This window comes from Myotis myotis, unplaced genomic scaffold (genome assembly GCF_014108235.1).
Source record: "Myotis myotis isolate mMyoMyo1 unplaced genomic scaffold, mMyoMyo1.p scaffold_m19_p_21, whole genome shotgun sequence".
Lineage (NCBI taxonomy): Eukaryota > Metazoa > Chordata > Mammalia > Chiroptera > Vespertilionidae > Myotis > Myotis myotis.
This window is the reverse complement of record NW_023416326.1, coordinates 4,295,987-4,320,697: the sequence shown is the minus strand read 5'-3', so window position 1 is coordinate 4,320,697 and position 24,711 is coordinate 4,295,987. Positions and strand designations below refer to the sequence as shown.

Sequence of the window (24,711 nt, the reverse complement as noted above, 5' to 3'; positions counted from 1 at the left end):
AGGCCCCGCCCTCACGGAGTCCTGTTTACTTGGCTGCAGTGGGACCTGAATATTGATCTTTTTTTTAAAGTCTCCAGTGATTATAATGTGCTTCGGGTTGAGAATCACCATTTTACCGCAAACCTTTTAAGATCAATAGTTTCTTTGCCCCATTTAATGAACTTCCCACCAAGAGAAAACATTTTTAAAAACCTATTTCAAGGCCTAGTAAGCTCAAATGTGTATTTTTTTTTTTTACTATTATTTAAAGTATTACATTTCTCCCCCCCCCCCGCATTCTCTCTCTCTCTCTCTCTCTCTCTCTCTCTCTCTCTCTCTCTCTCTCTCTCACACACACACACACACACACACGCCCCCTCCTCCACTCCCACCCCTAAGGGCATGCCCCCACCGCCCCCGTGTCTGTGTCCATTAGGTTATGCTAATGTGCATGCATACAAGTCCTTTGGTTGCTCTCTAACCCCCCCTCCCCTGCCCCATGTCTGGATCTATTTTGTTCATCAGTTTATGTTGGTCATTATATCCCACATATGCGTGAAATCATGTGATATTTATCTTTCTCCAACTGGCTTATTTCGCTTAGCTTAATGCTATCCAGTTCCGTCCATGCTGTTGCAAATGGTAAAAGTTCTTTTTATAGCAGCGTCAAATGTGTATTTTTTAAAAAGTTTTTTTTTAGAGAGGAAGGGAAAGACATCAAAGCTGAGAATCATTGATCGGCTGCCTTGTGCACGCCCCCCACTGGGGATCAAACCCAGGGTTGCAGGCTCTCTTCCTCTCCCTTCCTCTCTGAAATCAATAAAAGTATACCTAAAAAAAGAAAAACGGTATTTTAAAAACAAAACAGGAACACGGGTCCTGACCCGCCCCGCCTGTGGGTGTTTGCTGCCGCCAGCGCAGCTGTCTCCTCCCACCGTTGGGCCGAGGGGGGAAGCCCCGCCCCTCAGGGGCGGAAGGGGCGTGGCTCCGACCGGAAGTGTGGCTCGGGGAGGCCTGGGGCTGAGAATGGCGGCCTCCGTGCCTAGCAGCGGGCGGAAGGCAAAGCGAGCGGCGGAGCGGGGGGCGGCGCGCGGCCCGGCCGGGACTCGGGCGGGTGGGCGGCGCGCTGTCGCAGAGCCTCAGGCGTCTGTCCGGCCGCAGAGCCCGGGCGGCGGGCCTGCGACGGGAGACTACCTGGTGGGACAGGTGGCCGCCAGCCTGGTCCGCGGCGGGCGCGGAGGCGGCGGCGGAGGCGGAGGCGGCAGCGGGCGGCTGGCGGCCCTCTTCAGCCCCCGGGAGCCGCAGCGCCCGCCTGTGTACGTGCCGGTGCCCAAAGTAAGTCCCGGTCGGAACCGCTTTCAGACAGGAGTGCGCCCCGCCGGGCGTGGTGTCTGACGTGGGCGGATGGGGTGCATCTCGGCGGACGTTTCCTTGCTGGGCGCGCCGGGGAGAGAGATGCTAACTTACCAAGACCACTGAATTACTGTGCTTTTTTATTAGTTTTTTAGAGAGAGGAGAGGGTTAGAGAGAGAAACATCAATGAGGAGAGAGAATCATGGATCGGCTGCCTCCTGCACGCCCACCCTGGGGATGGAGCCCGCACCCCGGGTATGCGCCCTGACCGGGAATCGAACCCTGCCCTCCCGGTGCCTGGGCTGGGCATGAGCACTGAATTGTTAAGGATGAGATCTCACACCTGACTTCAAACTTTTCCAAGGAAACCAGCAAGAAAAGGCAACGGGAGGAGGAGGAGGAGGAGGAGGAGGAAGAAAGCCCGTCCCTAATTGGAAGCCCACGTTTGCAAGAAGCTGCCAAAAAAGTGAAAGCGAAGAAGAAGCTTTCTGATGCGGAGAAAAAGTTGGCAGACAGGTTGGTAAAATTCTTAGTTGAGTGAGGAATTGAGATGTAAAGAAACTGAGGTTATTGCACCTGCATTATCCATCTTAATTTTTTCTCATTTCCTAAATATATATATATACACTAGAGGCCCGATGCACGAAATTCATGCAAGGGGCCTCTGCCTCTGTCTGGGCCCCAGTCTGCAGCAGCTTGGTCCAGAAGGACGTCCAGTCTAATTAGCATATTACACTTTTATTATTATAGATATTTTTATATTTGTATTATGGAAAACCTCATTTATATGCAAAACTTGAAAAGATAAGGAGCCCATGTACCGAACAGCAGCAGCGGTGGTTACTACTGGGCCAATCTTATTGCTTCTTTATTTCAGTTTGGGCCTCTCCTTATGGGAGAATAACAGTGATCAGCATTTACTGAGGACTGGCTGTGGGAGAGACTGCCTTTTCCTTGAAAGGCCGTTCTTGTTTCTCTTGTTTCTTTTTCTTTTCCTTTTTTAAAATATATTTTGATTGATTTCAGAGAGGAAGGGAGAGGGAGAGAGAGAGAGAGAAACATCAATGATGAATCATGGATCAGCTGTCTCCTGCACGCCCCCTACTGGAGATCGAGCCTGCAACTTAGGCATATGCCCTTGACGGGAATCAAACCCGGGACCCCAGGCCGTTGCTCTGTCCCCTGAGCCAAACCGGCCAGGGCTCTCTTGTTCCTTTTTTGTGTCTGCACCATTTTATCATGAACTTTGCTTATCTTTTCAGAGACTTGACTTCTAAGAGGCCTTTAATAGTTTCTATCTTTGCATTAGCAGAGGTTAGAACTGAGTAGGAACCCAGGAAATAGTGAGTGAATGAATGAATGACTCCTACTCCACATTCTCCCCTCACTCCTTAAGATACCCCATCAGTTTTCTTACTGGACTGATTGTTGTTCAGACCTCACTTTATCCATGTGCCCCAAGACTTTATATTGTATTTGCCGTTTCAGAATTTACATTCAACAAGCAGTCCTTTAAATATACAGAACTCATAAAAGTAGGAAGTCTGGTTTTTCCTATTGGCCAGATTGCATTATTTTGCAGATGTATTGACCTCTATAGACCCCCAGGGGGTGCTGCAGTACCCCTAGAGTTCCAGGGCAGATAATGGGGTTGGGCATTGGGAAAGGGTCAGTGAAATCTCCAAGGGCTTTAAATGAACCCACTTTTGTTTACATGAACTTCTGTTCCTGCTGTTACCTGGCAGTCCTAACATATCTTCAAAAATGGTGCTTTTTCTGACTGTTGAATTTTCTAAAGATGCTGGTCACTTTTTGATAATGCTACTTTTAAAATGTAGATATGTTTATGAATAGTATGTTTAAATTTAGGAAAGTCAGAAATAGGTGGGGAATATTTTTAAACACTGTGCTTTGTCAAATACTAGACCTGACTCTCATGACTATTATTTCTTCTTCCTTTTTTTGCCTTAAAAAGAGAGAATGCTCTAGCTAGTGCTGATTTAGAAGAAGAAATTCACCAGAAACAAGGGCAGAAAAGGAAAATTTCTCAATCTGGTGTTCCAGTAGCAGATAGAAAAACACTTGGTGATGAAGATGACACAGCTGTCAGTCAAAGGAAGAAAACGCAAATGAACCCAGAAGAAGAGAGGTTAAAGAACGAGAGGACTGTGTTTGTGGGGAATCTGCCTGTCACATGCAATAAGAAGGTGAGTGTGCGGTCTGTAGGTGGTACGGACTCAGGGGAATAATTTATAACTGTGTGTAATGCTCCTCTGTGGAGTGAGCACACAACAAGACGTCATGGGTTTCTGACTCCATCATACATGACTACATAAGTCATTCTGTCGATTGCTTCCAGTATCCACCCCTCCTTTCTGTTCCCATAGTCCAGTGGTTCTCAACCTTCTGGCCCTTTAAATTCAGTTCCTCATGTGGTGACCCAACCATAACATTATTTTCGTGGCTACTTCATCACTGTCATGTTGCTACTGTGATGAATCGTCATGTAAATACCTGAGATGCAGGATGGTCTTAGGCGACCCCTGTGAAAGGGTCGTTCGACCACCAAAGGGGTCGCGACCCACAGGTTGAGAACCGCTGCCATAGTCTCTGGCCAATTCAGGCTTTTGTAAATCTTATCTGAACGATTGCAGGGACCCAGCCTTCTCTCCTGTCAGTGCTAGAGTGCAGGGGTGACTGTTTCTTTCCTTCACCGCGCTCTCCCTGGCACTTGACACAGTGCCTTGCACGTATTAGAGGCGCCATAGCCGTTTACCGTGTCACGGAATGAATGCATCCTAGGTCCTCCGTTATGTCCGGTTCACTAAACCGGAGCATGCCCTTCCTTTAGTGTTCCTGTCACAGGCACACCGTTGGGCAGTCTCTTGGGTCAAAATCCTGCTCATTTTGTTTTTCTATTTAATATATTTTTATTGATTTAAGTGAGGTGGGGGGGGGGGAGAGAAACATCAATGATGAGAGAGAATCAATGATCGGCTGCCTCCTGCACACGGATCGAGCTCACAACCGGGCATGTGCCCTGACCGGGAATGGAACTGTGACCTCCTGGTTCCTAGGTCACTGCTCAGCCACTGAGCCACGCCAGCCGGGCCTGCCCATCTTTTAAAGGACACCTTAAATTCCACTTTAAAAACAAACAGTACAAAAAACTGGCTTCCTGTTTTTTCCTCTCCCCCTTACACTGATGTCTCCTAGCGTTTTATTTGTGATTATTTTGTAGGACAGAACACATTTGTGGCATAGTTTTGGTTACTGATTTTTCTGTTAGATTAATAGAGGCCCCAGGGAAGGGAGCGTGTGTGATGTGTTACATGTTTAATACATTGTTTATGAGTCAGAATTGATTATAATTCTAGCTGTAAAACATACATTCTTCACATCTCGAGCCAGACATAAGAAGAATGTATAAAATTCCCACCAGACTTGTCTTCCATCCATGGTCCTAATTCCAGACAGCCGGGGAGTTTCTCATGGTGAGATAGCATTAAAGTTCATCAGTGTGAAAAGATGAGAGAATCTATGGAATTGATTCTCTTAGTTTACATGTGGTAAAGATTATCAAAGATTGAAAGACAAAAGTGTTATGTACCTTAGAGATACTAACTTATTTTTTCCCTATGTTTCAGTAAAATGTGTTTGTCTTTCAACTTGAATAGTCACCTACTTTTCTGAAATGTTCTTGAAATAAAACCTGGCAGTAAATGATTGTCAGACAGTTTTACTTAATTCCTTTTTGTAGCCCTGACCGGTTTGGCTCAGTGGATAGAGCATCGGCCTGTGGACTGAAGGGTCCCAGGTTCGATTCCGGTCAAGGGCATGTACCTGGGTTGCGGGCACATCCCCAGTGGGAGATGTGCGGGAGGCAGCTGATTGATGTTTCTCTCTCATCGATGTTTCTAACTCTCTGTCCCTCTCTCCTCCTCTCTGTAAAAAATCAGTAAAATATATTAAAAAGAAATTCCTTTTTGTAGCCACTTATTTGTTGCTCTGGAAGTGAACTAAATACATGCTTTTTTATTTCAGAAGCTGAAGTCATTTTTTAAAGAGTATGGGCCAATAGAATCCGTGCGATTTCGCTCTGTGGTATGTTTTCTTCCCGCTTAATAATTGCATAATTGGGAGACACAGTGCATTGAAATCAGACCTGTTACCATGGCAGCATTAGTGAGGTGGATGAGCACTTGACTTTAAACCTAACACCTGAATCAAGAGTTCAAATGTTCTGTCCAAGAGAAAAGTTGTTTTTCGTACCAATTGCTGACTCTTGTCTTTGTTAAATAACTTAGCGAGTTCACACAGTAAAATGATATCCTTACTGCTAAGGCCAGCACTGCATTTTGGAGGGTAGATGGGTGACTTGTTTGCTGTCTGTTGAGTAAGCAGAAATATTAATACTTACTGAATAGCGTTTCTGGGATTGTAGGCTTTCAATCTGGGGGGTTTGTGTGGCTGCTTCATACAGTATTTATGTTCTGAACATAGAAAGGTGAAGTATTTTTTTAAAGTTAATTTATACGAGTACATGGTATCTGACTTCACTCTGTAGACCAGGTATAGTCGTGTTTCTAGGAGCATGAAATGCTCTAACCACTGAACTCTGCTGGCCAAGGCGCCATAGAATGTTTTTAATCAGATATTTAGAACGTATTATAATTAAAGTAATATTTCAAATAATGAATTTTCTTTACTTTTTTTTTCTTTTTAAAAGATTCCAGCAGAGGGAACTATGTCCAAAAAGTTGGCTGCAATAAAGTAAGTTTATAATTAGAGAAACGGAGTAGCCTTATATTCGTTTCCATTTTGGTTAAATTGAGACCATCTCCCAGATTCATAGATTTTTACACTTGGAGAAAACATCATGCTTTACTGGTCCCTTTTGCCTGTAAATAGCATATAAATTTGTCAAATGTTTGTCTTTAAGCCTCAAGGTAGACTGTATAGTCATGGGAAGTATTGTGAAATAACCTACTAGAAAAGGAGCCTCGGTGAGAACCAATAGGAAGGCTTGGGTGATGTGTTTCAGCCAGTGTCTGTGTACTAGCAGGTGGTGTGTTAATTTTGTTGTTATTAAGTATTTATTGAAAGAGATGAAACTTCCTCCAGGAATTCTTGTCGTCTGTATAGATTGAACGTAGAAAACAAGCTATTTCTTTTGGTGTCTTTGAGATTAACAATTTTACATTGTCTTTTTTTTTTTTTGTAGACGTAAAATTCATCCTGATCAGAAAAATATTAATGCGTATGTCGTATTTAAGGATGAGAGCGCGGCTACTAAAGCATTGAACAGGTAATTTTATCTCTCTGAGGTCTCACAGAATTATTCAAGTAGCTATGAGTATTTCTAATTCTTTGGTTTCACTTTAAAGCAAATGGTACAGTAACTCAGTGCTACTTTTTAAGAGCCCTTTCCCCTTCGTATGTCTAAAGCAGAAATGGGACCCAAATCGCCGATGGATTCCGCGTTAGAGTTGACCTCGCATCCGAGACCTCATCTGTGAGTATCTGCGAGTTCTTTAAAGAACTTAGAGTCTTGGAGAGGGGTGGGCTCAGCAGTCTGAGGGGGGCACAGAGGGTACAGCCTCTGCCCTCTGGTCACAGCACTGGTCCCTGGATGACACAGGAATGAAGTCACATCAGCTTCAGGAACGTGGCCCCACTCCCTCCATCTGGTTCAAATCATCGTGGAGAGTTAGGCTCGAAGGTGTGTAAGAGATAATCCAGGCAAACGTCTTATTTCATAGATGGTGGGCTAGGAAGTTAAATTATTCATTCAATAGTTTCCGTTTCTCTGTGGTAGGTGTACTGTGCTAAGATAGTCTCAATTCTCCAGGAGTTCCCAGTATAAAGGTTACAGTTCGATTCCTGATCAGGGCACATGCTGGGTTGCGGGCTCGATCCCTAGTAGGGATGTGCAGGAGGCAGCTGATCAGTGATTCTCATCATTGATGTTTCTATCGCTCTCTCCCTCTCCCTTCCTCTCTGAAATCAATAAATACATATATTTAAAGTCTCTTGAAACGAATGAGTAAGAGCTCACCACAGAAGCATAGATTAATTGCTGGTGGTGTCAGAGTGACCTAGTTAAGAAGTGACAGAGGTCTGGTTGACATGCGTGGCTGTGACGGTGGACCTAGCACAGGGTCAGCAAACTGGCCTGATCCACCTGCTGGCTGCTCTTTTCAATAAAGTTTTATTAGTATACAACCACCCCATTAGGTTTGGTATTACTGCGCTATAGTGGCAGAAGGGAGTAGTTATAACAGAGACCATGGGGCCCACAGAGCCTGGAATATGTGCCGTCTGGCCCTGACCCCCAGCACAGCACATAGCCTTTCTCGAGCATGGCCAGGGGCCAGTCATGTTCCCCGTGAACAAAAGGCCACTCCCTCCTGCAGTTTCCCTCCTGTTCCTGCGGGGAAGGTGGAAGAGTCAGACTCCAACAAGGGACTGGTGTGAACACGGGAGACGGGCACCTGTGGCGTGTGTGGGGGGAGGGAAAGGCTGGGCTCTAGGGTGACCCCACATTACGTTCCGGTGAGTGACTCTGTGTCTTTGTGTTTCAGAGGGACAAGCGATCGGTGTTTGTGGGGAATCTCCCGTACAGTAAGTTTGTATAAGCAAAGTACCTGTTTATTGTTAAATGAACGGAAATAACCACTGAGCAGTACCTGTCTGTGCGTTAAGAGTAACTTTAAAAAGGCAGGAATGTAACTTCACTAATTTTCACGGGGCTGGTATGACACCTCTCCAGCCCCCTAAAGCGATCCCCAGGCTTCGCTCCACTTCGGCTGAATTTGTTTTCAGAAATTGAAGACACTGTGGTGGAGGACCACTTTCTGGACTGTGGGAACATCGTGGCCGTGAGGATCGTGAGAGACCCGCTGACCGGTGTCGGCAGAGGCTTCGGCTACGTGCTCTTCGAGGTATGGAGGCCACTGCACTGTCACTGTGCCTTTGAAATGCACTGGGAGGGCTTGTCACTGCGTTTCATCGCTCAGACATAACTGTCACTGTTGCCCTCAAATTCCTGAATTAAAAAAATTAAATTAAATTAAAAAATACAGATTCCAATGGGCTATTACTAATGAGGTCAAGTTCTGTGACCAGTTTTAAGACTCTTGACATATATTTCCAGATAGCTTTAAGAAAGGTGGTCACAGCCTTCCGATCCCATCAGTCCTGTATTGTGGTTATTTTACTGTTTCTCTGCTCTCGGTCTTTCTTCTATGTCTTGATAAATTCCTCAGGTTCTGTAAGACACATCTGGTGTATAGTCAGGGTTTATTCTCTATTAGAATAAAAGATTAACAGGATTTGGGATCTGAATGGAACCCTATGAGGCATCTTGTCCAGCAGCTCAGGCACCATGACAGCGTCAACTGTTACCTCGGGGCTTTTGCAGAAGAGCCTTGAGGTTCATTGGGTTGTAAAAGGTTCCATGTGACTGTCTAGCTCGCTGCCAGGTGCAAGTTCATTAGACAGTGAGAAAAGGGCACCTGTTGGGTTGTGACTTATCTGATAACCTGACAAGGCAGCTGAGTGCCTCCTGGGGAAACGTGTGCAGAGCATGATTCAACGGAGACCACAGCCCAGGAGCTGCGACACGGGCTGGACTCCTGGACATGGAAATGGGAGGGTTTGCCATGTGCAAGCTGCTCTAATCCATTCAAGTTGCGATTTGACTAGTTTCTTTGCAGATGAGTTTCTGGTTGAAATTAATATATTGATTTGTATTGCAGAATACAGATGCTGTTCATCTTGCTCTGAAATTAAATAATTCTGAACTGATGGGGAGAAAACTCAGAGTCATGCGTTCTGTTAATAAAGACAAATTAAAACAAAATTCAAATCCCAGTTTGAAGAATGTCAGTAAACGGAAGAAGGGACTTAATTTTGCTTCCAAAAATGTAGGACATTCTAAAAGTTTATTTATTGGAGAAAAAGCTGTTCTCGTCAAGAAGAAAAAGAAAGGACAGAAGAAAAGTGGACAAACTAAGAAACAGAAAAAACAGAAATAGCAACTCGAAGCTTTCCTTTTTCCACTGAGCACTGGTAATAAAAATGGTGAAACTATGTATTGAGTTCAGTATTTATTGGGGTGGTGAATGTGAACATGGAAACTTCCAGTTTATTTGCATTGTCATAGCGCCTTTGGAGCGTTTCTTGTAAGATGCAGGCAGGTTAGTTACCATGGGTTAGTTTTATTGAAAACTGTAGGCCCTGGCTGAGGAGCTCAGCTGGTTAGAGCATCATCCACCTACAACAGGTTGTGGGTTCGATCCCCAGTCAGGGCACATACAGTAAGCCAATGAATGCATAAACAAGTGGGACACAAATCGATGTTTCCTCTCTAAGAGAAATGTCTGTCTCAATAGACCCGGGACCTTGTTCCTAAGTCTGTTGGACCTTGCTGTCCTGAGGGCGCAATGATGAAGCAAGGGAGACGGAGGGGGTAGAAGCAGGGCACTAGGTGAGGCCAGTTTGAGTCAAAGGAAAAAAAAAGTTGAACTAAAGGGCCAGATGGAAGAAAAGAAGGCTTCTGCGGGTTCCGATAGCGACCTGCCTGTCCCTGGCGCCTGGCAGAGGCCAACCACCTCACCACGCCCTCTGTTTCGTGTCTTTATGCCCAAAGTTTTGTCTTAAATGTTACCCCACATATAGGACGTTTTCTGTGGCCGTAAAACAACTCACGTTTCCTATATTTTTTCCTTCCGTATCTTTTGCCAGTTACCTTGCTCCAGCCATTGCTCCATTTGGGTTTCTCCCACGCACGATACCATATTGCAGCATGGCTCTGACATGGGATCTAGCTCGCGGCGCTCGGTGCACAAGGGGCTGTGGCTGAACTTGAAACGAGTCACGGGCTGCCTGCATCACACGAGAATAAAGGGAAGCCTTTGCCGGCGGCAACCTCCCATCTCCGTCGGGCACAGCCAGGCTGTCAGCCACCGTCGTGTGTACGTGCGCGGCGGTCACGCGCGACCTCGGGGCGTCAGGCTCGGCAGCTTTCCCGGAAGTGGGTGGTCCTCGTACGCCGTGGACACTAACGCGCACGCCGCGCCCGGTGCCCGGGATCGCCGCCTAAGCCCCCTGCGCAGGCGCAGGAGCGGCACGGGCGCCTCCGCTCAGGCACTGCCGCGGACAGCCCTGGGATTTCTGTTCAGGCGCTTCTGCTCAGGCACCGCCGCGGGCAGCCTAGGGGTTTCTTCTCAGGCACCGCCGCGGGCAGCCCGTGGACCTCTGGTGACGGCGCCGGAAATGGCGCGCTCGGCCTTTCCCGTCCCCTCGCGGCGGGCGTCAGTTTGAGCGGCGCCGTCCGCTCGGAGGGTTCGTGGCAAACGGCTTCATCCCGGGCCCCCTCGGCCGCCGACCTCTCCCCGCGGTCGAGGAAAGATGGTGGGCCGGAACAGCGCCATCGCCGCCGGCGTGTGCGGGGCCCTCTTCATCGGCTACTGCATTTACTTTGACCGCAAGAGACGGAGTGACCCCAACTTCAAGAACCGGCTGCGAGAACGTGAGTGGGTCCCCCGCGCGGTCCTGCCGCCTCCCGTCTCTTCCCCCGCTTCCTCCCCCGCCTCGCCACCCTCCCGGGACCCCTCGCGGGCCGGGGCGGCGAGCTGCCGCGTGGTGGGAGCGCCTGGGACCCACGCCGCGGCCCGGAAGGGGGGCCACGCGCCCCCAGGCTGTTCCTGGCCCTGCGAGCGGCCTGACCCCTCCGTTTTGGTGAAACGGGAGCGATTTTCCCATTTTGTTTCCCCCCATATTGGTCGTATGCATGCACTCCTGTTTGTGTTATAGTTTAGGGGGTGCGTGTTGCTTGCGTTTCTCTTTTTAAAAATACGCTGTACGGACCTCAGAGAGGAAGGGAGAGGGGTAAAGAGAAAGAGACCTCAGTGATGAGAGAGAACCGTGCATCGGCTGCCTCCTGCACGCCCCGCGCTGGCGATCGGGCCCGCAACCGGGCATCCAACCGCGACCTCCTGGTTCACGGGTCGATGCTCATCACCCGAGCGGGTGTGCATATTTTTCACATTTTACGAATTTCTGCAGCAGGAGACTAGGTCCGCGACCCCAGCGCGGCGGGGTCGTTGCATTCTTAAACCCTCTTGGTGGCTGCACTTGGTGCCTCCAGGATATGAGTGGATGCGACAGGAACCGCAGGGGAGTCCAAAGGGCTGCGCCTCCCGGTGGCTCAGCCTTATTTCAGACCTGCGACATCTTGGAGGAGGAGGGGAGGGAAATGGTGCCGCCCAGGCCGCTGCGGTCTTTGCGTTTCGGAGGCGCGCTCCTCTGCAACAATAGACGAGCAGCAGATTGGTTGGGAATAAGGGATATTTTTGAAACTTATCGAGGTTGCTCGGGCCGTTTGCTGAAGTGAGAAGGGATGTTGACGTGATTGCAGCCCGGAAAGTACAAAGCAGCGATTGTCCTGCTTCGGGCAGTTCCTCTAAGCCTCTGCTAAGGCATCTCACGTGCTCAGTGGCCACGTGGGGCTGGTGCCCGTGGCATGGGGGGCGGGAACGGGGGGGAGGGGGGCTGCGCTGATGTCACCCCCCTAAACCAGGGCATCGGATTCCCACTCCTGCATTTTTAAAGGAGGGCAGAGATTCGGAGGTTATTTGTTTAATTTAAGGTTAGGTCGTCTAATGGAAAGAATGGTGGACGAAAAGCGGCCACATGGTAAACCTGACCAGCTCAAGGCAGGCCTGCGTGGTGGCCTTACAAACTCAGACCTAAACCAACCACAAAGGATGGTCTGAAATGAAAGCTTTTTAACAAAAAGCCGTTCACGGCCCTAGGGGTAGAGCGTTGGCCTGCGGACTGAAGGGTCCCAGGTTCCATTCCGGTCAAGGGCACATGCCCGGGTTGCGGGCTCAGTCCCCAGGAGGGGGTGTGCAGGAGGCAGCGGATCAGTGATTCTCTTATCATTGATGTTTCTATCCCTCTCTCCCTTCCTCTCTGAAATCCATAATTTTTTTTTTTAAAGCCATTCATGGCAATATTTCCCCCCGACAAAGGTCAGTCTCCACCTTAGCCTGTCATCTCTTTGCATCCAGGATAACATACCTGACAAACAGGCCTTTGCAAGAACAAAGTCATCTCCCCATTTTCTCGCCCCTCAAAGCACAGGCACTGCTCTGCGGAGACCCAAATCCCCTTGTTTATTTCGTTAATTGTTGACTGTTACCTAACCTGTATTCACCTGACTAAAAGAAGTACAGGTGTCAATCATTTTATTTTTTATCCAATCCCAGAGGTTTCCCTCTTTGCTTTCTCCCGCCTCCCTCATCTATCACCAGTGGATTTCATGTAACCCACTTATGTCTTCTCTTTTGATCGAAATGTAGAAAATAAGATGCAAAGCTGCCATTTTCTGGAGCATTTTCTCAATCCCTTGAGATTTCGCCTCCTGGCAGTTGTCAGGCTCAAGTAAACGCACGACAATTCTCTACACTGTTTGAATGTTTCTTAGGTTGACAAAATGTTATTTTGGATTCGATACAGTTTCCAGGCCAGGTTAGTCACGGGTTAGCTGGGTAATCTTGAGATTTCTGAATCTTCATTTTCTTAGTTTGTAAAGTCAGGTAATGTCACCTGCCTCTGGTTGGTTTTCAGAAGATGAAGATGTTTGAAGTGTCCCCCATTCCTGACATGGGGAAGCGCATTGGTGCTGGCCCTGAGTGTAGCCATTGGCTCTGAGGTCACTGTCCTGCAGCTTCAGGGGTCCCGCAGAGCACAGCTCCGGGAAGCATGGGCTGGCCCTTGCTTCCTTTGGGAGCCGCAATCCTGTTGTCAAAAACCTTGAGAAAACTCATTTTTGGTTGAGGATATTGTAACAACTATCATTTTAATAAATCTGTATTGTTGGAAGTATTCCATATGTCCCTTTTTGTCCTCTCTATCATTTTAGACAGATGAAGAAATCTTTTGTGTGTGTTTTTTTGTTTTTCAAATTCCTTTTCCATTTAAGTGGCCAGGCTTGGATCATTAGCTTGGGCAACCGACTTAAGATTTTAGTTTCACTTTTGTAAAATGATATAATAAAGGTAGAGTTTAGTGCGGTCTCTGGCACATAGTAATTGATGAAAACTGAAGATTGTTTATGAATATAATTTACTTTATATTTTCTTTAGCAATTAAAACTTTACTTCACGCCCTGGGCTGTTTGGCCCAGTTGGTTGAGCGTCCAGGTTGCTGATTGATTCCGGGTTGGGGCCCATGCCGGGGCTGCAGGCTTGACCCCTAGTGGGGGGCGTGCGGGAGGCAGCCCATGGATGCTTCTCTCTCATCAATGTTTCTGTCTCTCCCTCTCCCTTCCTCTCTGTCTAAAATAACATTAAGAAAGGGTTTGGTGTTTTGTGGTTTTTTTTAAGCTTTAATTATCAGTAGTTTTGCACTCTGATTAAAAGTACTTAATTGTGCCCTGGCCAGGTGCCTCGGTTGGAGCATCTTTTAAAGTAGACGAGTTTGTTTTAACTTGTTAGGTTCACACAGTCGCCCTTGGGACTGACTGCTAGCAAATACTGAGTCAGAGTCTGATTTTGCTGACCTGTTTGCCAGTCTGTTACATGTGTCATGTCCCTTTATCATAGTTACTCTATGGAACTCTATCTGGAAATAAGTTAATGTAACAAATGGTCTTATGAAACTACATTCAGAGGTTTAATCCTTTTTTAAAAAAAGATTGATGTTAGAGAAAGGAAGGGGGAGCGAGGGAAACATTGATTTGTTGCTCTGCCCGTGCACGCGCTCACTGTTGATTCTCGTCTGTGCCCTGACTGGGTATTGAACCCCAACCTTGGTGTATTGGGATGACTCCTAACCAGCTGAGCTACCCCGCCAGGGCCAGAACTTTTATCTTATTGCTAAAATTCAAAGTAACTAAGCAACCTTTAAAGTTGCTGACTGTATTCAACATTCAGCAACAACACACTCTCCACCCCATAAGAGAACAACTATAAAATTGGATAGTAATGGACCTAAGTTTCAGCTTCTACTGGGTTTTGTTACCAATTTTGTCATTTTACACAAATTCTGGCTTAGCAAATTGTATTTCTCCGTTTATTCCACACACTCGCCATGTTCATTTCTGAGGTGCCTTGTTTTGATGGGAACAACTTCACTTCTGCAGCGTTTAGAAGCAGTAGACAGGGATGGAGCCACATGCTCTGGACCAGGGGTCCTCAAACTACGGCCCGCGGGCCACATGCAAATACAAATATTGTATTTGTTCCCGTTTTTTTTTTTACTTCAAAATAAGCTATGTGCAGTGTGCATAGGAATTTGTTCATAGGTTTTTTTTAAACTATAGTCCGGCCCTCCAACGGTCTGAGGGACAGTGAACTGGCCCCCTGTTTAAAAAGTTTGAGGACCCCTGCTCTGGACTCAGCTGCCTTCTGTGAGCCCCCATCCACCACTTCCTAGTGATCGTGACCTTGGTCAATTTTCTCTACAAAATGGGGGTGACAATCGACACGTCTTAGTGCTATTGTGAGGGTTAAACCAAGTAATGCTGTTTAGACAGCATCATGGCACGCAGTGCCGAAAACTTACAGAGTGCTCTCACCTTAGCCCCAAGCATCCCGTGTCTTCGTGTCAGTTTTATCCGAAAGTCTTCCGCGTCTCCTCTAGTCTTGCCGTGATACTTAGGAATCCCTCATTTTCTGCCTGAAGAGGGCCGAACAAAACCCTAAGCACAGTGAGGGTGGACTATGTCATGTGTTTTTTTCCCCACACTTAGTTGCCCAGTGGTGAATACCCAGGAAAGGTAGTTTGTTAGAAAAATGGGGCATTCTTCAGATTAATGTGCAAGGTCAACTTTGACCTATATGTTCCTGTTGAAGCGGCCAGAATTGTACAGGCCTTCGCGTGGTAGCCTTTGGTGTAGAGGGCGAGGGCTGGCAAGGGAGGCTGTGTGGTTAAGCTGGTTTGGAGGGTTCGAGAAGAAAAGAAGGCGCCCTGACCTACTATAGTAACCTGTTGGGCAGTCAGCCATGCGGGGGACCTGGGTTTGTGGGGGGCGTGTGCTGGTTTAATCGCGGCTTTGTTTCTCGCAGTGGTCACGTTAGGGGTGCCTTGTCTTTGGGGCGTTCAGAGGCTTGCTTGCCAGAGGCCACCCCAGGAGTAAGTGTTGGAGCCTTGGCTTTCTTAGTGGTGTCTCCCGGTCAGTCCCCGTGTTCCTGGGGGTCGTCGTGACTTCAGGTGTTTTAGTGAGCACAGCTCCTTGGCGGTATCAGTCACAAGTGCTTTATGCATGTTTTACAGGGGGCACCGCTAACAAGTGCTCACTTCAGCACAGCTCTAACCAAGTGCTGTTCTCAGGCCAGGTGACTGCCCTGCCTGCGGCCCTGCTGTAGGGGACGAGCAGACACAGACCGAGGGGTGGGTCGTTAACTGGCGATTTAAATGCGATGAGTGTCCTGTTGTTTGGTCTTAAGGGCTGACTCAGTGACGATTAAGGCTTATTTTTTACATTTAAACTCTCAAATGCTGGTTCTCTCCCCTCCCCACTTGAGACTGCCAGTCCGTGTTTACCATTCAGGAAACAGTCTGTGGCTCTTCAGCACCGAAAGGCCCTGGCAGTGGTGGCCTCGCTCCTGCTCCTGTTCCATGTCCTTTGTGGGAGGGAGGGAGGGCTGGCTGGCTCTGCTTGTAATGACTCGGGAGACCGTGGTGGGGGTGGGGGGGGGCCGTCTCCATCTCGTCAGGGGCTGGTCCTGGTGCCCAGGGGGCAGGAAACTGCTGCCCGGAAGGGTCACGCTGTGCATAGCGCCTGGACCAGAACAGTTCCCGGACCCGGCAGTCACAGGAGCCCCAGAAGCTGTAATGTTTGGGGACAGGGTGAGTGACCGCCACCGCATTTCGCTTCTTTGGGTTCTCATTTCATTAATGAAAATGTTTCCTTTCTTGTAGGAAGGAAGAAACAGAAGCTTGCCAAGGAGAGAGCTGGACTGTCCAAGGTAAGACGGCGTCTGGTTCTGGCTTAGATTACAGGAGTGGGCAAAAGTAGGTTTACAGTTGTGACCACACAAAACACATTCTATTCTCATCGTTTAGTAATTATTGTATTTTCTTATGAACAACTGTAAATTGCCCTCCCCTATATTCTATACTTTATAGAAATAATTATTTAAAACTCTACTTCAGGTATATTGATTACAATTACATAAAAATCTATAATGGTAATCAAGAAATTATAATGTGCATATTTTATGGTAGTGATATTTGTATTCCTTTTTTACTTCAGGGTTGACTCAGCTTTCTAAGAATTGTTCAAAAACCAATTTGGTCAATAAGTTGTTTTTTTACATTTGTGTTAATGTAGATACTAAACTAATCTTTGCGAGTGCTGTTGAGTAAATTTCCATTATTGGTGGCATGACTTTCTGTGTATAGGCCGTGTCCCGGGGCGTAATTTTGTTATCAGTCAGTAAATATCCTCCTTCCCAACAGCTACCTGACCTGAAAGACGCGGAGGCCGTTCAGAAGTTCTTCCTTGAAGAGATCCAGCTGGGGGAGGAGTTACTCGCTCAGGGTGAGAGTCGCAAAACCCAAGTTCAACCGAGTAAACGTGAAGATCTCGTGGCTTTACTGAGCGACTTGTGAATGGGCAGCAGCACCTACAAGGAGGGCACTCCCTCCACGGGGTGGGTCAGAATGGAAGATTTTTATGGGAAGCAGGGAGCTATTGGTGAAAGAAAAGAAGGGATTCTATTGGGGACATCTTTTCTTTTGCAGGGAGAGGGTATCATGTAGATTGCCTTTTCTTTCTATGAGGGATGGAGAATGGCTTATGACTTGACCAGAAAATTCCAGGCTGGTTCATTATTAAGATTATGTTTCTCAGAGACATTGGGACTGCAATTAGTTCAGGTGTTAAATCTTGGTTTAGTATCATGGGTTTTTAGCACAAGTGACACCTTTGGGGGGCTGATGTGTATTTTTCTTTAAAAGACTAGAAAACTGAGTAGAAGATGCCCTTTGTAGAAGCATTTACATGTGTTAGGGTGTCTCGCTGCTGGTACTGGGAAGAGGGGTGACCTTATCTCTAGAAACTCTATCAATGCAGAAGACAGTGGTTTCCGTCTGTAACCATCTTACCCTCCTCGTTCACTGTGCTTTTCCTGGTCACCTCCCTTGCCTGTCTCCCCCGTCTTCATCACCTTGGTCTTCTGCCGAAGAGGGTGTTTAATTTGTAAGGTGGTGGCTTTGGCCCCATTGGTGGGGTTCTCTGTTTCTGGGGCCTCTCTGGTGAATGGGAGGTATGCGTGTCAGTAAGCTTGTTGGTTATTCTCCCCTACAAACCCTACTGTGCTGCCCATTGAATGAGATTCCAGTGCCTTTCTCTGTTTAGAGACGCCAATACCACTGTTGCCGACAGTGTCAGTATCAGTACAGGGGCCTGCTGTGCAGGCTGTGGAACGGGAGGTGTTGCAGGGGCTGCACCATCTAGGGGTGTGAGTGCAATCCGATGTTCGCCCAGAGCTGGACTTGCGTAGCCATGTGTTTCTCAGAACTCGTCCCCATCATCAGGCCGTGCGTGGCTATATTTCAAGACAAGCTTTTAGACATTTAATAACGTGAGGGTTGTGTTATTGGAGACTGGCTCTAGAAACGAATGTTTCTTGTGCATTATCATTGCCCATAATATATTCTGAGTGAGTTTTAAGTTTATTTGATATAGAGAAGGTAAGTAATCTTTACAAGTGAGGCCGCCTTTGCCAGGCCAGTGTGCTCAGTGGTTAGTGCGGCGAGGACTTTAGCGTTGAATTCCGGAGGAAGGCAGGGGCGTTTCGGGTTGTGCATTACTTTTCTGTCCCTCTTCCAGGGGAGTATGAGAAGGGCGTGGACCACCTGACCAACGCGATCGCGGTGTGCGGCCAGCCCCAGCAGTTACTGCAGGTGTTACAGCAGACTCTCCCGCCACCAGTGTTCCAGATGCTTCTGACCAAGCTGCCAACCATTAGTCAGGTAAGGACGGGAAATGCTGTGAAAGAAAGTAGAACGTGAGAATTAAATATGTAGGGACATGAGCGTTGAAAGAGGAGCCTAGGGAAGTGTTGCAATCATGAAACGCATCCATATAATGAAAATAGTACTTCAGATAACAGGGCTTGGCATTCCCCTCCCTAATGGCTGGGCTACGATCTAGTGATGGTGCCCTAGATGTGGGTCAGGAAGTGTGTCTCTTAGAGTTAAGTCTCAGGCCCAGAATTCAGGCCACTCTCAGCTACTTTGTAAAACTAGTTCTCTGCCTCCTCTTCTGTGAGACCCTGCCTTCGGGCAGTGGCTGGCAGAGAACAGGAGCCAAGATGGCAGAGCCTGGAAATAGGGCATGGAGACCCTGCACCCCTCGTGCTTCGCTCCTGCCAGGTGGGCTTTGGGGTTGGAGTTATTCGACTCTCGAATAGGGCAAAATACCATGTGTTCACGGTGACCCAAAGCTGCAGTAATGAACCTGCGTTCTGCTCACTTTAGCCTTCCCAGGGGCCCAAGTGCTTCTGCTCTTTGGGATGGCATGGCCATTACATGCGTTAATGTCCACATTTGGTGTGATTAAAAGTTAGTAAAATGTAATCTTCAAACTGACCTTGACTCCACTAGATTGGAAAGGGACTAAGGAAAGACAGGTTCCCAGAGAGGTAAGGGCGAGGGGAGAAACCCAGGACTTGGTCTTAATGCCTTTTGTTTAGACGGGTGTGGTCCCAGGTTGTATCGGAATCACCGACGTTACGGCGTTGGCGCTTGGAGAGCAGCGCAGTGTAGGGCTTTGGGGGAACTGACCCGAGGTGATGCCTTGAAAATGGGTGAGTTCGGGATGAGGCCTGAATTCCTTCGATAAAGATGACTTTTTACTCAGTTATTTGTCTCATGTCGTCTGGAAATGCTTTCAAAATGCTAATTTGAGAGCACTGGGTTTCTTCATGCAGCGATTTTGAACATTTCCAGGCCCAAAAGGGAAAGGCTTAGAGCATGGGATGATCGGTATTCTTAGCACTAATCAGTATTTTTAGTGTGCGTAGGAGTAAGAAGAGATCTCGAATACATTTTGGTTTCAGTTATGTAATTGGCCGACATGTAGCACAATGCGATGGAGTGCCTTCTTTATTCACTTGAATTTTGTCATGAGACTGACAGTTGTCATCATTATTAGATGCTAATAAAGCGTTGAATGTTGAAGTGAATCTCAGAATGGGTAAACTTTAGCAAGATTTGTTTCTCTAAGTCAAAGGGCATTTTTGCTGTACTTAGAAATCTGATTAAATGCTTATACGTTGTAAGAGTTAAAATTTTGTTTTTCTTTTTTCAGAGAATTGTAAGTGCTCAGAGCTTGGCTGAGGATGATGTGGAATGAGAAACAAATGTCAACATGATCTCAATTAAAAATATTTTTAAAATCTTGACGTGGAGGATGAGCAGCTCTGGGGGAATAAGGGCAAATACACTTGCTATGGACTGTCCTACACTGAATCCACCAGAGTGGATTTTTACTTTGTGTAGATCCATCTGTCTTTTATTTATTTTTCCCAGTGAAGAGTGTATTTTGATAGAGAGCTTTTCATTTTATAAATACACTATGAGTTACCGAAACATCATGGATTTTGTTTATTCCTAAAACATGTAATTAAAATGGACATATAACATCATATTAATGTACATCCAAAATATCTAGTGCTCAGTTTTGAAAGGCAAAAAAAAGCAGGGGAAGGCTGAAGAATGCACATTTTATAAGCTAAAACATTTGGAAATGGGATTGTGTCTATCATAGCTGGGTATTAAAGTCTTTGAGATGATTTCTTTGCATTTAATCTCTTAAATATGTGAGACGTGCTGCTGTGCTGTATTAGCTTTCCCCACCGTGTGTATCAGTCTGAAAGTGTGTGGTTTAAGGCAGTGGCTAATGTGCTCTGGATATTTCCCTGCTGGTCCTGCAGGTACACATGGTTGCAGGTAGCATTGGGCACTAGGTCTGTGTGCATCTGACCTGGCTGCTGGGCCTCCCACTCTCCTCATGATGAAGTGAGGGGCCTGGTACTCCCGTTCAGAGAAGTGTCCCTCTCAGCTTCTAATTCATTTCGTTGTTCAGCATCATGAGATTCAGCCTTCTCCTGAGGAGCAGTCAAGCCTTGCACTTTTTTTATTCTTTGAATTTTGCATGCTTGCCTGACTTCGTATTTCTGAAGATTTTTTTAAAGGTATAATGTGTTGATTTTCACTGAAATCATGTGCTTTTGTCACTATTCTTGTAAATTAATCTGAAACTTAACCTTTAAGGTACTGAGATGATATGCTTGTAAAAATGTTTCTTTGCTTTTATCTTAATGTACCTCCTTGATCCTTTAATCTGATTCATTTATCTTATGATTAGAATAAGGTGGAGCCTGTGGCTGGGGACTTGCAAAGCCTGGAGGTAATGGACCTCTTGTTTTTGAAACAGTGACATCGTCTGCGGTCACAGATCCAGTGTCAGGCCTGAGCCAGGGCCTGGCGTGTGGAACTGAGTGGTGTTTCTCAGGTTGCAGGCTGCCTTCCTTCTGCCCGGACCTCTGTGGGGAGATCCCAGACCTGTTCTGTGTGCACTAGGCTTTTTATCTTGTTTTACTACAAACCTTTCTTTACCGTGAACTCGGGTTTTGTGGTAGTGGAGGGAGTCTGACTATGGTTCTGATTTCTGTCTGGAGAGCTGCACGGGCTTGGGCAAGTCACATTGCATCTCTGAACTTCCATGTTCTCATCTATGAATTTAGAACTAGGTGACTCACCTCTAATGACTTCTGGTCTGTGATCCTGAACCTGTAAACTGGTGTGTTATTTTTGTTTTGTTTTTTTAATTACACCCAGCATGCTTTTTGAGGGGAGGGGTGACCAGTACAAACATGCTGGTGAGTCAGTTTTACTACAGCAGGGAGTGGTGGTTGGTCAGTGATTGGAAATAGTCTTCCCTCCTGCTCCCGCCCAGACAGTGTTCAGAACAGGGGCCGCCTGAGGGAAGAAAGGACTGAGCACAGAGTCAGGGAGCACAGGTGGGGAAAGAGCAGGGACCCACCCACAGAAACAGGACTGGCTAGAGGGCTAAGGGTAGCTTAGCCATGGAAGGGTATGCGGGTAAGTGTGTGTGTGTGTGTGTATACATGCGTACGTACGTACTAGAGGCCTGGTGCATGAATTCGTGCACAGGTGGGGTTCCTCAGCCTGGCCAGTGACCACAGGAGGTTGGCTGAGGGAGTGCACTGACCACCAGGGGGCAGCTTCTGTGTTGAGTGTCTGCCCCCTGGTGGCCAGTGCGCATCATAGCAACTGGTCGTAAGGGTCCCTTAGGCTTTTATGCATATAGAATATATATATACACAGACACACATATATTTCCCTGGACACATCATTGCCAAAGTTTCCTGGAACCTGGCAGCCACGTTGATGCTGGCCGAGTGGTGCTCAGCCCAGGCTTGGAACAGGGATGGCCACTGCGTGTCCTGTGTGCACGCGTGGGCGCTGGGGGGAACCGTTGGCAATGGAAATGAGTGCCCGTGGGCCTGCTGCTTTGGGCAGAGATCTTTTGTTTGGTTCCATGGTTTGTACTTAACGGGAAAGAGCATTTAAAACAGGTCTCCCTGGTGGGTGGTGGCAGTGCGGTTGTAGTGACATAACTAGGACTCCGTTCACACTTAGCCCTGAGTGCACCTGGTGCAGTGCACACAGCGGGCAGTCTGCCTGCCCTGGCCCCTTTGAGGCAACTGTGGACCAGAGTGTGTGAATGAAATGTTACTGCAAAGAGATTCTGAGATCATTGGTGTACCCTGCAGACATCGTGAAATTTCCTTTCTTGTAACATAAATGCAGTGTTCTGATTGCTTGTGGCTCACCTGTGTACGTGACGATTAAAGGGCTTGGAGAAAACGTTGGCTCGGTGCTTATTTGCAGAAGTGGATTCTGAATTGGTGACAAAGTCATGGTACCCGAGTGTGTGTGGGTTCCAGCGTCTGAGGGTGTTGGCAGCTGGGCAGGTGAGGATCTTGGTAGTGATGGCTTCTCACCCTCAGCGGGAGCCAGAGCCCCCCGGAGGCTTGTTGAGCAGCTGGCTGGGCACCAGGCTCATCCGCGCTGCTAGCGCTGCTATCAGTGTCCCAGGCCTTGGAGCTGCTGCTGGTGTGGGGCCATGACACGAATGGGACACGGATGCTCCGTGGTGGCGTGGGGCACGGGACAGGTGACCTTTATTAGAGAATGACGCTGTGTCCGGTCACAGATGTGCGCTTTAGCTCTGTAACAGTGGGGTTCACTGGGATGAGAAGGTCAGCTAACAGAAGCCGCCGGTACTCACCCAGAAGCATAAAGACTCGTCCTCAGACTTCATGTCCAGGATCGCCAGTCCACTTCAGTGTACGCCAGGAGCGAGGGTTTCTCCAGAAATGGTCGTCTCCTAGGCAGGACGCCACCTGAGCAGAAATTCCACTCCGGAGCATTGTAGCTGTGAGTTTTCAAATCTGACTCCAGTTTTGTGTTTTGGGGTGAATCAAATGTCCCCCCCCCTTTTTTTAGGTGCAAGGTTTCTAGATCACTATAATATATACAATATTTTTTTCTTCACCTTTTAAAGGCTGCAATGTGTTCTAGAAACAGCCCAGGAGGCCTCGTGGGGGCACTGAATCCTGTTCAATGTCCACTGATACTGAGGTGTCACGTGTTTTGATGTAATACTGACAAAGGAGCTGGGGCTCGAGGCTGGAGGGAGGACAGTGGGGAAAAGTCCGTGGTGTGTGGGCTGCATGTGCAGGGAGACCACGAGCCCCTGGAGCTGGGCTGAGCTCGGGGTGGGGGAGCCCTGCCTTTGCACACAGCACTGGACAGACGGAACCCAGCGGCCTTGTCTGCTCCTGGGTCGAGGAGGCGTCTTTGAGGGTCTGCAGCCAGCACCTGCCTCCGTTTCCTCAGCAGCACACAGGCATCGTCCCCAGGGCAGTGGGCACGATCACGTGACCTCGGGAGGGTTCACAGGGCACCTGCAGTTGCTCACGTCCTCTCCCTGGGAGGAGGGCAGCTCTGGTCCTGGCAGAGGCTGGCTCTCCTGTCACCAGCTGTTTCGGGCCCCTCCCGTAGGGCACGCAGTGGTTTCAGAAGCTCCCATGGCAGTCCCGTAGGCAGGACTCCAGCAGCAGGTACAGAGCCCCACCTGGGAAGGAGAGGCTGGAGCTGGGCGCGGGCAGCTCCGGGGTGTGTAACTCCGTCTCCTCGTGCAGTTACACCCGCCCAGTGTCACTTGGCAAATGGAAGGCTCAGGCTCCCCCACTCCGGCTCTATTGAGGTACGATTTACAAATAAAACGTGTATGTATTTCCGATGTACCATGTGATGTTTTGATGTACATATACATGAAATGATTACCACCTTCAGTCTGATTAACATGTCACCTCACAGTTACCTTCTTTGTGTTTGTGGGGAGAATAAAGATTACTATACAGATTTCAAGTGTACAGTCCTTAACTGCAGCCCCCTCTGCCCAGCATCTGTCCTTCACCGCCCCACTCCAGCCCTGCTTGTCTGCTAACACCATTCTACTCGGTTTCTCAGATTTGATTTTTAAGATTCTGTGTGTGAGATGCAGTATTTGCCTTTCTGTGTCTGGCTTACTCAGCATGTCCCACAGGTTCGTTCATGTCGGATGTGGTCGAGTTTCCTTTTTTAAGGATGAATATTCCATCGACGGTGTATCATTTTATGTGTGACTCACCCACGAATAGGCACAGGCTGGCCCCACAGCTTGGTTCCCGTAAATGCTGCAGTGAACACAGAGCAGACACCTGAGGTAGTGATTTCGTTTCCCTTAGACAGACACCCCGAGTGGAATCGCTGGGTCACAGTAGTTCTGTTTTTAATTTTTGGGGGAACCTCCACACTGTTTTCCGTACCGGCTGACAAATTGACGTCCCCACTGAAAGTCCGTGAGGGTGGCTTGGCCGGCGTGGCTCAATAGTTAAGCATTGACCTGCGAACCAGGAGGTCATGGTTCAGTTCTCTGTCAGGGCACATGCCCAGGCTGTGGGCTCGTTCCCCCGTGTGGGGCGTGCAGGAGGCAGCTGATCAATGATTGTCTCTCATCATTGATCTCTCCCTCCTCTGAAATCAGTTTTTAAAAAGTGCACGAGGGTTCCCTTCACACCATCACCAACTTACCTTTTGACTTTGCTGTTAATTCTCACCCCTCAGCCAGCCAGGTGCTGGGCCTGCAGGCCGGTGACGCGCTTTACCCCCACGTCCCGGGCTGCCTTCACAGGGTGGCTCCTGAGCGATGGAGGGTGGACCTGAAATGCCAGCTGCTCCTGGGGACGAGCTCTCTCCTCCGGCTCAGCTGTCCCCTGAGAG

At 47.9% G+C, this 24,711-nt stretch overlaps 2 protein-coding genes, 1 long non-coding RNA gene and 1 other non-coding gene across 4 annotated transcripts; 3 read left to right on the top strand and 1 right to left on the bottom strand.

Annotated features, from left to right (window-relative positions):
* The first annotated feature begins 968 nt into the window (after window positions 1-968).
* RBM34 (RNA binding motif protein 34) lies at window positions 969-9,428 on the top strand. The gene is made up of 10 exons (XM_036355213.1): window positions 969-1,314; window positions 1,697-1,848; window positions 3,308-3,539; window positions 5,377-5,436; window positions 6,062-6,105; window positions 6,557-6,640; window positions 6,784-6,847; window positions 7,917-7,956; window positions 8,158-8,276; window positions 9,093-9,428. Exons 1-10 carry the CDS (start codon window positions 1,006-1,008, stop codon window positions 9,369-9,371), a joined length of 1,383 nt encoding a protein of 460 aa, XP_036211106.1. The 5' UTR covers window positions 969-1,005; the 3' UTR covers window positions 9,372-9,428.
* On the bottom strand, window positions 7,962-10,472 carry LOC118678974. Its single transcript, XR_004975071.1, has 2 exons — window positions 10,085-10,472; window positions 7,962-8,380 (listed from the first exon to the last, which is right to left on the bottom strand). It is a non-coding gene; the product is annotated as an uncharacterized LOC118678974 (long non-coding RNA).
* Window positions 10,473-10,598: 126 nt separating this feature from the next.
* On the top strand, window positions 10,599-20,147 carry TOMM20 (translocase of outer mitochondrial membrane 20). Its single transcript, XM_036355214.1, has 5 exons — window positions 10,599-10,867; window positions 16,267-16,313; window positions 16,807-16,888; window positions 18,182-18,324; window positions 19,664-20,147. Exons 1-5 carry the CDS (start codon window positions 10,747-10,749, stop codon window positions 19,706-19,708), a joined length of 438 nt encoding a protein of 145 aa, XP_036211107.1. The 5' UTR covers window positions 10,599-10,746; the 3' UTR covers window positions 19,709-20,147.
* On the top strand, window positions 11,442-11,573 carry LOC118678991. The gene has a single exon (XR_004975086.1). It is a non-coding gene; the product is annotated as a small nucleolar RNA SNORA14 (small nucleolar RNA).
* Window positions 20,148-24,711: the final 4,564 nt, after the last annotated feature.

Excerpts from the sequence above, each read along its gene's own strand:
- RBM34 (XM_036355213.1), top strand. The coding sequence starts at position 1,006 with ATGGCGGCCTCCGTGCCTAGCAGCGGGCGGAAGGCAAAGCGAGCGGCG. Across the intron at positions 5,437-6,061 it reads CCGTGCGATTTCGCTCTGTG|ATTCCAGCAGAGGGAACTAT; the intron begins GTATGTTTTCTT and ends TCTTTTTAAAAG. Across the intron at positions 7,957-8,157 it reads TGTGGGGAATCTCCCGTACA|AAATTGAAGACACTGTGGTG; the intron begins GTAAGTTTGTAT and ends ATTTGTTTTCAG.
- TOMM20 (XM_036355214.1), top strand. The coding sequence starts at position 10,747 with ATGGTGGGCCGGAACAGCGCCATCGCCGCCGGCGTGTGCGGGGCCCTC. Across the intron at positions 16,314-16,806 it reads AGAGAGCTGGACTGTCCAAG|CTACCTGACCTGAAAGACGC; the intron begins GTAAGACGGCGT and ends CCTTCCCAACAG. Across the intron at positions 18,325-19,663 it reads AGCTGCCAACCATTAGTCAG|AGAATTGTAAGTGCTCAGAG; the intron begins GTAAGGACGGGA and ends TTCTTTTTTCAG.